Below are 13162 nucleotides of genomic sequence, written 5' to 3'. Positions count from 1 at the left end.
TCACAGTAATATTAAACTCTATTAAGTACACCAATTGTTTAAATCAAATCAATATCACTTATCAAATCAAATCAAATATCAAATCACCCTTTGCCTTCAAAACAGTATCAATTCATCTAGGTACACTTGCACAAAGTCAGGGATGTTGTAGGCATATCGTCAGATGGATGATTAAACAGTTACACCAAACGGGCGCTGATCATAAATTCAATATGTAGGTTGAAACAGAAACAGCTATGTAAAAAGAATAAAACTGGTTCAGGAACAGCCAAACTCTAATAATAATAATATATGATAATTAAAAGTAGCGGAAATAATGTAACAGGGTAAAAGTAGATTTTCTTCAAGATACTCAAGATTAAAAAGTATGCTGCATAAGAATTACACCAACCAAGTACAATTTGCTCAAAGATATTACTTCAGTACAGGTAACGGAGTAAATGTAACTCATTAATACCTCTGCATTTAGACTAGCTAGTCAGTGAAAATAACAGTACAGTGTACATTTATTCCTTCCATTTATTTCCATATTTGCCATTTTAATTTTGTGATGCTAGATTAGCTGCTCAGTGACTTTACAGTAACTGGTTATTTGATAATGGCTCCTAGCTGATTAGAGTGTAACTAATTGTGTGTTGTTTTCAGACTCTGCTGGACAGTTTCTGTGGCCACAGCTTGTAAGTAACTTCTGATGGAGTCTGTCAGTCACCATCCTTTGAGCCTGTTGGCAGACTGTCCTGACTGCAGAGCTTTTCTCTCCACAGTGACCTTCTATGAATACTCCACTGTACTGCAAGCCTTGTTCCTGACCTGTGCCGTGTTTGCTGGACTTACAGCCTACACCTTCCAGTCCAAGAGAGACTTCAGCAAAATGGGAGCAGGGTGAGTTTGTCAGGGCTGCTGCTCAATGCTGATTATCAAAGCTGCTGTATTCCCCCTCCAGAGGGAGTCACTGTCAGACGTTTAATATCTGATCTGTTCTGTCCTTACAGGCTGTTCGCCTGCCTGTGGATCCTCATCATTGCAAGCTTCATGAGGGTAGGTGGAACTGCCAGACATTAATTTGCCTAATTCATATGAAGGAAATAAAATGAAGTGAAGGAAAGGGAGAGATAAAGATAAATAAGAAGGCTGCATTCAAGGGGCTGTGCAGCTGTGGACATGTTGCTACAGGTGAAATATGATCCTGGAAGTCTGGTGTGAGATTGAAGGCTTATGCGACACCACATCACTGCACAGTGGTTTATGCGACTGTGAGAAAGGATTTTACCACTAAAGTCATCACATGACCATTTTATCTCCCACTGCGTTTATTGTGAGCTAAACAGCAGAATCCCTGCTAACCCACCAGGAATGTTCACATGCATGTCTTTATTTGGCCAACGCAGCACCTTGCCAGATGATTATGGTTGTTATCACTTAAATTTGAGCGATTCCGACCCGTTTGTGTTCACTGCTCGTGACATTCATCCAGTTCCTCCTTGCTCGTTTTCCCCTTCATGGCTAAAGTTTCTGTACTGAAAGAATAATATTGGAATCATTTGTGGACATAATTTATTTCCCTTCGGTATAAAAGGTGAACGACAGCTCACTTGTGTTTTGTACCTGAGTAGGAGACGTTGCTACTGTTAGCGTTAGCTGCATCTGGGGGCGTCACTGGCGATTCACGCCGTGTTGGATCTGCTTCCTCCCTCGCACCGAATGTCCTAACTGCTGGTGTGTCATTTTGCTGTGTCGTTGTCTTTTTTTAGTGAATCTTAGCCAAACTTTAGAGTGTTTGCTGCGGTCCGCCATGGTGCAGGAATGAAGTAGAGAAGTACTCTTCTCGCATACATTGTTGACATGGGAAAATGTTATAAAGTAAGAATCCTTTCAAAAATCAACATGTTAATAGATTATATTTATAAATTAACAAAATCCAAAGTTATCTGCAGCCAAAAAGTTTAATGTTTTGAATGCTAGTCTCTCCTCACAATTAACGGTCGCCATCTTGGCTATTTAGTGAAGGGAAGTGAAGCTTCAGCAGTTGCAGTTGCTGCACCGTACTATAGCAATTTTAAGTAATGCATGTGTGTGAAGGAGACAACACTTTCCCAGTGTGCATGAGCTTTAAAGTCTCATTAACTAACAGTTCATAAAGTAAAGGGAGTGCGGGTGACTGCGGGACGTTGAGAGAACAATTGTATCCACAAAATGTAGTAGATAGATCCAGTTTCAGAAAAAGCCAGGGTGTAACTTTAATGGGACACAACAGTTGGCCCTCGATGTACAGTTTCCCCATGACTAGTGCAGCTGGTCGCCTCTTATTCCAGGGTTCTTTGAAGAGTGGGTACAGTGATTTTTTTTTTTTTTATTGTTTTTTACATCTTTAGGTAATTTCTTTGGGGAGCTTGTTGCTCATGCCGAACGTACCTTTCAGCCCCCTCCCTTTTTTTTGACCAGTTCTTTCTGCTGGTAATGTTCAAATCCTTATTGCTTTTGCTGTCCAGGTGAGGCATGCGGTGGAACATGATGTTATGGACATAGTCAGGTGGACATTTTAGGGAGCTTGCTCTGGGTTTGCAGGATTGCTTTATTAAATACTGGGTGGACAATACTTGGCTCCTTCAGGCAGGCCAGACGAATGCTTTATGATGTTGAAAAGAACTTGCATAATGTAAACTCTCAGGGTAGCACACTTTTCCAGCCGGAATCTAGCTACAGCGTGCCGCCATGTTGGAGTCATGGGTGATCTATCTACTTAGTGCTGCTGCTTTGCCTCAGTCAGATATGTGTGTGGGCTTTTTTTTTTTTTTTTTTTTTTTTTTTTTTTTAAGTCAGTCTGCAAACAGCAAGGCACAAAGAAAAAGAGAAAGTAAGAAACAAAAAGTAAAACAACAGAAAGAGAAACAAATATAGCAATAAAGAAACTGAAACAAATAGAATCTGACAGAACAAAGAAACCACTAGAAAGGAGTGGTCAACACTGGTGTTGGTGCTTTCTCTAAAAGTGTCCCATTACTTTTAGTTCATAATCTGTACTAACATGTATTCAAGCTTTTTGTAAGTGGATATAGTCTCTGTGCAAAACATTATTTTCTAATATTCACACATCAGAGTGGATTATGCTGCTCATGGATACCCACATGCCAGAGAGCAGGAGAGAATATGACAAGTGATGTGTGTCAGTGTCATTTTAAAGTAACCAATATATTAAATATACATAATAACACAGCATGTATGAATAAAGAGAGCATGAATGCATACAGAGTCAGTGGAAAGATGTGATGGGATAAGCAGAGAGGTTAGACAAAAACACATTTGCTCAAGTTGAGACATGTTTCACATTTGCTGTGATCCTTCACAGCAAATGTGAAAGACAGACAGGAGCCGTACACAAAAACACTGTCCGTATGGGTTGTAAAATAAACAGTTGACTACTGATAAAAACTTTTTCTTTAATGGTGGTGATCAAATGTACACAGTGCAGTGGACAGAGTCGCCTCCATCCTGATTGACAGGTTGCCATGGTAGCGACTTGTCAGTCACAAGTTAGCCCCACCCTAAAGCATCCCCTGCTTTATCTATTTTCCTCTAAATGGGACCATAATTTCCTAAATGAACATCATGCTGTATTGAAGAAGACTTGAAACTAGCGACTGATAAACTCATTAGGAAAGTGTTTACTGAGGTAATAAATCAGGTGAGAAGGAGGCTTTTGCCACTGAGTCCAATGCAGTCGGATTTCTTTTGCATCCTGTGGAGTCGCCCCTGCTGGGCGTTAGAAAGAATGCAGGTTTAAGGCACTACCGCACTGGCTTCACTTTCAGAGCTGTAGGTTCCCGATGGTTGTTATAGACACTGTGTGTTTGTCGGTCAGAAACCCATTCACTGCAGTACCGTGAGGGGCCGAGAAGGTTGTGATTTTTGAACGCGGTTGTGATCGAGGGATGGAGCATTATGTAGAGTCCATTAAGTTTATAGACACCTTAACAGTTTATATGGGATACAGGGCTGGAAGATATCATCTAAAATCAATATCAAGATTACTTGATACATTCACCTCAGTAACAATTAGTTAAACAATATCTTACTCTGTGTACAAGATTCTCTGTCCTCACAGTGTACCTGTTAATAATTATTTGTACTGAACAATTCACAGAAAGGTCTCCATCGTAGCCTGGGGCCTGAGTTGTTTGAGCCTGCATTCACTGTGCCAGGTCTTGAGGTTGAGATCATAGCTGCGCAGCCGTAGGTCTTCCATTGCAGCTAGGAGGGACTCCTCTGGGTCATCATGCGGTTGCACCGCCTAGCCGCTAGACATGTGCTGCTCATCTTCTGACACACATGCCGCTGTTGTTGATGACTGTCTACAGTTGCCTGGGCAACTGAGGTCGTAATCCTGAAGGTGTGCAGGGAGCGTTGTGTTCCTCTTGACTCGCACGTCTGCTTCTCGTTCTCTCAGCTAGAGGGTTGACATTTTGCGCTGCAGTGTCCCTGAAGTTGTATGTAGTTCTGAAATATAAGCAATTAATAGGCATCAGTTAATTACACAGGATACTATATATATGTACATAGAATTTACATTAGTCTAATATGCCAAAAATAGGCTTTTGGCCATCAATGCTACCACAAACTTTATTTGTAGAAACTTGTGTTGTAGCCACCAGCATATAGAACAATATGAAAAGGAGTTAACTTCATTTCCATGTAATAAAGGCTGAGTTAGACTTTAAGGCCATAGACAGGTGTTTAGAAATAGTGAGGTCCTTGTCCTGCTTTTTAAATGAGAACAACTGCAGTAGCTTTCAGGTTTTGCCCTAAATTACCTGACACATTAGACAAGGCATGACGAGAAAGAAAAAGAGAGAGAAAGAACCCCTCCACATGGTGGCGCCCTCTGTCTGCCCTGCTCCGACTGGACACACGTTTAATTACAGGTGCATTACAGAGGTCGGTGGCAGCATGTAGGAAGGAATGAATTTATAAACAAACATGACAGAAATTGCTTGGTTACTGTATAAAGTTGATTTTGTTAACTTAACAATTAATTGCCCATCCCAAGAGTGGAAGCTGTGGAACAGTGTTGTCCACATACCACATGCTATGTACTTGGCCAATTAGTGAAGAACACAAACATTCTAAATAGCCAGTCTATGTTGCCGGCAAAGTTTCGGTACAGCTGTAAAGAGAAGTCAGCCTCATTTCCCCTTCACGCTGACTCTGGTCTCTCTGCAGTTCTTCTTCAACAGTGACAGCACAGAGCTGATCATGTCTGGAGCTGGGGCTCTGATCTTCTGCGGTTTCATCATCTACGACACCAACCTGCTGATGAAGCAGCTCTCCCCCGAGGAGCACATTTTAGCCTCCATCAACCTCTACCTGGACATCGTCAACCTCTTCCTGCACATCCTGCGTCTCCTTGACTCGATGAAGAAGCACTGAAGGCTGCAGTACCACTTCAGACTGCTTCACTCGGCTATTATCTATTGTTGTTAACCCTAACAGCCTCACTGGAACCCCTCAGATATGACTGTCATTACCCTGCATTCATGCGAGTGTTACCATCCTGACGTTCACAAACATGAGATTTTAGAGGGGACTCTTCATTCTGTGCTTGGGGAACTCTCTTTACAGGCAGCTGCACTAAGTGCTTCTGTTTACTTTACCCATACTTTTTGTAGCTGATTGCACTTTTGTATTAAATGAAGTCAATCTATAAGTTTTGATTATTCTGAAATGAAAATGTACTCATTATAATTAGGTGACAGCCAGTCAGTTAAGGGGACATTACATGATTTGATATAGGGCACACTAGCATCCCTACCCGGCCCAATTGCAGCTCTCCTTGTTTTTGACCCCAGATAGACACTTTGTGATGTGAGGCACTAGTGGATGCTGTAACAATTGTAGTGTGTGCATTTTTCTTCCCAACAGTATCTCTCAGTGGTGATTCAGATCTATCATTCCACTCATTTATTCTGTTATTTATTGTTTATGTTTTCAATCTTGTCAGAAATGAGTTTATTCCACCAGTGCACTGCAGCCCTCTCATGTGCCACATCTGTTAATGATGTACAATAGCAAGAAAAATTAATTTGCATGCCTGGGATTTTTAATATCTGTGATTGTATATATGTTTATGGTGTAAATGTAACAGTGACAGTTTTTGGGATCAAGAACTGAAACCCTGAAACATGAGGTAAGCCTAAATATGTGATTCGTCTGATTCATCTGCATCAGGATATGTTAAATGAGATGAAGGCGTTAGCTTCAACTGTTAATTAACTAAATGAATTATTAATAAAAAGACCACGTGCAATGTTTTTCATTTTTAAACAGTTGTGCGTGAAGTTATATGAAACTGCCTCCTGGTTTTGTGCTGGACCATAGACTGCATATAAAGATGGCTGACGCGTCTCCACTTCCTCCCTCTGTACAAAAACTAAGCCAAAGTATCCCAGATGCAAATTTGCTAATCCTACTATGGCGAAGGCGTGACCCATCCTGCTCAGCCTCTAATTGGTTTAGCCTGACAATGTTTCTCACATAGCTGTCCCCAAGCAAGGTTTTCTTTATGTCTCACGTACTGGAAGTGGTGGACTTTAATGCATATTTATTTTTAACTTAAGCAGAATTGTCGGCAGTTTTGTGTTTACATGGCTCATGCTGTTCACTCACTCACTCAAGAATAAATTATTGTTTATAACCATCTGGTTCATTTGACTGAACTCTAGCAAGGTCTGATGAATCAAAGGCAGCTACCCACTGAACACTTGAACACAGGTCGGCTTGATAAGAACTACCTAAAACAACAAACAACCTGTGGGGGGAAAAATGTATTGTGCACTTTGATTGGAGGGGGCGGGGCTTATTATCTATCAGAGATGGGGACTCGAGTTTGAGACTTGCACTTAAGTCTCACTCAGTGACTTCAGACTTGACTCTGACTCGAGGTGTGGGACTCGTGAACAATGTTTATTTTTAGGAAACTTCAGCTTGATGTTTGGACTCTACTTCAGAGACTTGAGACTTGACTTGGACTCTACCTCAGAGACTTGAGACTTGACTTGGACTCTACGTCAGAGACTTGAGACTTGACTTAGACTCTACTTCAGAGACTTGAGACTCAACCTGGACTCTACGTCAGAGACTTGAGACTTGACTTAGACTCTACTTCAGAGACTTGAGACTCGACTTGGACTCTACGTCAGAGACTTGAGACTCGACTTGGACGCTACGTCAGAGACTTGAGACTCGACTTGGACTCTACGTCAGAGACTTGAGACTCGACCTGGACTCTACGTCAGAGACTTGAGACTCGACTTGGACTCTACTTCAGAGACTTGAGACTCGACTTGGACTCTACTTCAGAGACTTGAGACTTGACTTGGACTCTACTTCAGAGACTTGAGACTCGGCTTAGACTCTACTTCAGAGACTTGAGACTCGACTGGACTCTACGTCGAGACTTGAGACTCGACTTGGACTCTACGTCAGAGACTTGAGACTCGACCTGGACTCTACGTCAGAGACTTGAGACTCGACTTGGACTCTACGTCAGAGACTTGAGACTCGACCTGGACTCTACATCAGAGACTTGAGACTTGACTTAGACTCTACTTCAGAGACTTGAGACTCGACTTGGACTCTACCTCAGAGACTTGAGACTTGACTTAGACTCTACCTCAGAGACTTGAGACTTGACTTAGACTCTACTTCAGAGACTTGGGACTCGACTTAGACTCTACTTCAGAGACTTAAGACTTGACTTAGACTCTACTTCAGAGACTTGAGACTCGACTTAGACTCTACCTCAGAGACTTGAGACTTGACTTAGACTCTACTTCAGAGACTTGAGACTCGACTTAGACTCTACCTCAGAGACTTGAGACTTGACTTAGACTCTACTTCAGAGACTTGAGACTCGACTTAGACTCTACCTCAGAGACTTGAGACTTGACTTAGACTCTACCTCAGAGACTTGAGACTTGACTTGGACTCTACTTCAGAGACTTCAGACTCGACTTAGACTCTACCTCAGAGACTTGAGACTTGACTTAGACTCTACCTCAGAGACTTGAGACTTGACTTAGACTCTACCTCAGAGACTTCAGACTCGACTTAGACTCTACCTCAGAGACTTGAGACTTGACTTGGACTCTAGCTCAAACACTTGTGAGCATCTCTGTTATCTGTACTGCAGCCAAACATCACGGGGCGAGCTAGATGTTTTGGCTTTGCTTTTGGGGAGCTGTCACGTTGTCCGTCTTTATATACAGTCCGTGTGCTGGACTAACAGCAGATTCTTTCTGGCATTGTGTTTGTTTTGTTTATTATGCTTTCTGATAAATTGCTGGTGTAAACTGTTATTAAACAGTCTTTATGGAGCTGTCACAGTCATGTGGAAATAAAGATTAAAATATTACATACTGACTGAAAGGGGGTGACTATTTTTTGGGATATTAAATGTTTTATTTGTACTTATTTTTGATCGATTTGTGGAGATTGTTTTCCCTTAAACAGTCTTCTGTTGATCGTAAAATCTTAAATCTAAGTCCGAGGGCAGAGAGGGGATTATTTTTAATATTAGACAAACATTTCCGTTTTGACTTCATACAGTTTACTGATTGTCTTTTCATGTGAAAATCAGCCTGCAAAACTTGCATTTCTGTACAAAACTCAACTGACACTTCACTGCATGAAAACCAGGATTATCAACATAGTTATTGTCATGTTCACCCCACCCCCCTGCAGCTCTGTAGAGTGCTCCTTTATCAGGATCTAGCAAAGATCTAGTTATGGATTCCAATGCAAACACTGTTCCTTTCACAGCTTTGTGACTAAAACAAAGCAAAACTAAAGTAATCACACTAAGTAAAAATGATTTGTGTATCTAAAAGAAATCTTAATGAGATGTTGGCACCTCTGAATTGTTTCCCAAAAACTTTTATTGATATTGTATTGAGTGTTGTTCCTGTTTATACATCAGGGGCCGTATTCACAAACATTCTGAGAATACTTTTCTACCTTTGTAGGAAGGAGTCCTGGCTTAGGAAGGATTTTGGAAAATTCTTAGAGCGACTCTGAGCAAGAAACGGACAGAAACTTAGTGAGGAAGTGTGGTTGACCCTGTAACTAGGTATGAGCATAGGGTATGAGGCATCTCTTTTAAATTATATGATTGGTTAATTAAAACAAAAGAAATAGTTGCTTAGAATGGACAGTAAAATCGTTAGGCCAAGCCATTGAATTTAGTAAAAAAATAAAGTTTCTGTGTTAAAATGAATACTATTTTCACATCTGTTGAATGAGTTGTATGCCATTCTTCAAAAGTAGTGTTGAAACATACTTGTGCAGTACCTGTTCACATGCTGATAGTTATTATATATATTTTATGTTTATTTACCATGCTGGTAATTTCAGTACTTTTGTACTGTTCATCAATTTAGGCCTATAAGTTGTGGCGTTGGTTGGCATATAAATCTATCCTCCCATAAACCAGCGAACAAGCAAACAAGTAATGGAAGCAACCCAACTGAAAAAGAGCAATGTTTAGTTGTTATCAATTAGTTAATTAGCGTAAAACTATTGGTTGTGCGCACTGTGCACCAGTGGAGTACGAATAAATGTGTTGCAGTCCAAAGCGAGAGGGGAGATTGCAGCACACAATCGGGATTCTTCACACACAGGTAAGCTGTATTGTTTACTGCTGGTAAAGTTCACTTAAATACAGATTTATACAGGATATGTATTGTTTGGGCATCTGGTAAGGATGCCTCCTGGACGCCTCCCTAGGGAGGTGTTCCAGGCACGTCCAGCTGGGAGGAGGCCACGGGGAGACCCAGGACTAGGTGGAGAGATTATATTATATCTCCACACTGGCCTGGCAACGCCTCGGGATCCCCCAGTCTGTGTTTCACCTGTGTCGCTTATCTCCACCCACTTAGGTATTTAAGTCTCTGTCTCACTAGTGTCTATTTTCCAGTTCATTGTTTCACTTCTGTGTTCATGAATGTTCATACCAGTGTTTGCATTCCTGCCTCTTGTCTCTGGATTATTCCCCGTGTTTTCCTCTGGATGTTTTGACATTCAGTTTTGGACTTCTCACCCATTTTTATGGTGGATTACTTTGCTTTTGTTTCTGGACTGTCAACTGCCACCTCATCTGTAAATGTCCCCTATTGTAAATAAACACCTTATCTTTCCCATTCAGTTTGTGTCTACATGTGGACTGAAAACCCTGCTTTATCATCTGTTTTCCTCTAAATGGGACCATAATTTAATTAACATTATATTTCTTAAATAACACAATAAACACAATACTATTGGGCAAACTGAAAAAATAACCAGCACAAAAGAAAACTAATTAGTAATATAGTTTTACTAATCAATTACCAAATCAAACAAAAAAGCTGTTCATTTTTTAATGGTTTATTTGACAGGTATAGATACAGGATAGACAAACTGAAAATGGCTATCTGATGCAAACATCATAGTGGTTGAAGTGGATGCTAATTTGCACAATGAAGGTAAACTGAATACAACAAAATACAATAATGCACACATAATGCCACATACTGTTGGTCATCTGTTAATACTCATGCATCATGCCCATCCTCCACATGCCAGTCCCCCCACTTGTCTACTGCTAATGATGGTTCAAAGTATTGTGCCAACACTTAGTGTATCTGTGGGACAGCAATGCTTTTTCTTGGGGGCACGGTGCCCTGTCCACGTTGTGACACCCTTAGCTATGGCCTATACACCCTATGCCTATAGATCAGCCCTGAGTAGAGATAACATTGTAGAATACAGGCAGTCTCTCAGCCAGAAGAGTAATAGTGAAGAACTGGAAGCAGCAGCATGTAACAGTACCTGTAGGATTCTGAAATGGGCTTGTTAATTCTTTTTGGACTGCTAGCAGGACAATCTTATGAATCTGCAACATCTGATGATTGTGTGCATGAGCACATGTGGGTCCCTGTCTTGTCAATCTTGTAATCAGTCACAGCAATCACAAACCCCTAGAACCTAATTAAATAACAAGATGTACATGTTTTTGGTAAAAATGCTGGAGTTCTTAAATAAGTTAACTGGCTTAATCTGGTTTAAATAAACGGGAATGATTTCAGTTCAAAGTTGAACCATTCTAATAGCTAACTAGCTAATGACACACACAAAACAGGAGTGAAAAGACCAAAGTGCTGTACAGTAAAACGTTGTCTATGAAGATTCTCAGTCATCCAGGTCATAGTTATCCAATGAAGGTTAAAATCAAGGGCAACTGGACTTGGTTGAAGATACTGTTTTACTGTACTGGTGTACAGTAAAACACAATTTCAAGAAAATGTATGATCACATTCTCTTCACTCTCTTCAGCCATCTTTTTAAAAAAACAATAAGATGACAGTCTGAAACTGATACTGCACTAAAGCAATTAGGGAATCTTTAGAAATGTATGGTGGAGTATCACATCTAGTGTGACGTTACTGAGAGCTTTTTATAAAATATAATGCAATGCATTCGTTGAAGCTTTTTATCTCCCACAGTGAAAATCTAACGCTTTGACCTGAAAGACAGACTTCACACAACGTGAGGTGGGGTTCTTGTTGTTGTTGACCAGGTCTAGTAGGATAACTCACATCGCACCCATCCTGTCGTCTTTACACTGGCTCCCTGTCAGGTTCACAATTCATTTTAAGGTTTATGTTACTATATAGAGCCCTTCATGGTCAGGCATCTGAGTTACTTATCTGACCTGCTCCACCTTTACATCACCACTAGGTCACTTAGGTCTTCTGACCAGGGCTTACTACTTGGCCCTAGCGGTCTACTAAAAACAAAAGGTGACCAGGCTTTGAAGTGGTGGCGCCCACTCTGTGGATCGCTCTTCCTATGGATACGTTCTGCTGTCTCTGTTGATGCCTGTGATGGCCGCACTAGCAGCCACACATGGAAAAGACGACAACTCACGGTGGTAACTCTTTCATTTGTTTTGAGCACATTACATATCATACAAAATAAATAACTGGACACACATTTTAGTTTTAAAAACAGTTTTATTAGTTATTTGACTTTTCTATTTGGGTGCACACAGTTATTTAACTTTGTCAATTTAGCTAATTTCAGGTTTCATTTTCTTTAAGTTATGCTCTGTGAAATTAATACCTTTCTTTTTGAGATACCAGTTAGTGGGGAGTTGCTGCTGGCGGTCTCTGGCTGGCTGACAGACAAAAGGACTTCCAACTGACTCTAAGCTGTTTAAATAGGGGAATGGAGAATTGGACCATGTTTTCCCATATCATGGGGGTGGCAGAGTGTTGCATTTTAGAATTGTGTTCTTTTCTTTGCTAGTTATACTTTGTTCTTATGATTATTTGATTGTTTTACCCTTAATTCATATTAGGTAGCGTTGGTTTAACATTTGTTGTAGTTATTGTGGTTTGTTTAGATATTATGTGTTTGTCTAACCCCTTTGTGTCAGAATGGCCTGATCAGCCACTATATAAGTTTCCCCCATGTCTCAGTCTTGTTAGGTCTGTTTATTATTGTTGTTATTGTGTGATTATTTTTTTTATATCTATCTATATTATATTTATGCTGATGACACACAAATATACTTGCCCGTCAGATCCACAGACCCTGTAATGCTGAGTTCACTTAACAACTGCCTTTGTGAAGTTAAAAAATGGATGTCAAATAATTTCCTCCAGCTGAACTCAGACAAAACAGAAATCCTGGTCATCGGGTCCCAGCAGATGGCAAACAAATACTGCCATCTGCTGGTTCCCTAGTAAATAACATTAAGCCTGTGGCAAAGAACCTTGGTGTTTGGTTTGATAGTAATTTAAATTTCGAGCAGCACACCACAAAGCTTGTTCAATCATGTTTTTATCAACTTAGAAATATAGCAAAAATGCAATCTATGTTAACTTTTAAGGACACCGAGACCATTTTACACGCCTTCATCTCATCACGGCTGGATTATTGCAACAGCCTTTTCACCTGTTTAACCCAAAAATCTAATGATCGACTCCAGACTGTCCAGAACTCAGCTGCCAGGCTTTTAACCAGAACAAAGAAATATTATTCCTATTTTAGCTTCATTACACTGGCTCCCCAGTATGTTTTAGAATTGACTTTAAAATTCTATTGATCACTTTTACAGCTCTTCATGGCC

The 13162-nt window shown here is 40.5% G+C and overlaps 1 protein-coding gene across 1 annotated transcript; it reads left to right on the top strand.

Annotated features, from left to right (window-relative positions):
• The first annotated feature begins 499 nt into the window (after positions 1-499).
• LOC119884897 (protein lifeguard 4-like) lies at positions 500-6691 on the top strand. Its single transcript, XM_038695175.1, has 4 exons — positions 500-677; positions 765-882; positions 993-1038; positions 5218-6691. The coding sequence occupies exons 2-4, from the start codon at positions 872-874 to the stop codon at positions 5422-5424; spliced, it is 264 nt and encodes an 87-aa protein (XP_038551103.1). The 5' UTR covers positions 500-677; positions 765-871; the 3' UTR covers positions 5425-6691.
• The last annotated feature ends 6471 nt before the right edge of the window (positions 6692-13162 follow it).

The sequence above is a fragment of the Micropterus salmoides genome, unplaced genomic scaffold, assembly GCF_014851395.1.
Source record: "Micropterus salmoides isolate LMB-PRFRI ecotype aquatic unplaced genomic scaffold, ASM1485139v1 Ms_hic_scaffold_3761, whole genome shotgun sequence".
Classification (NCBI taxonomy): domain Eukaryota; kingdom Metazoa; phylum Chordata; class Actinopteri; order Centrarchiformes; family Centrarchidae; genus Micropterus; species Micropterus salmoides.
Note: the sequence above shows the minus strand (reverse complement) of the source record. Positions and strands in the feature narration are given on the sequence as shown.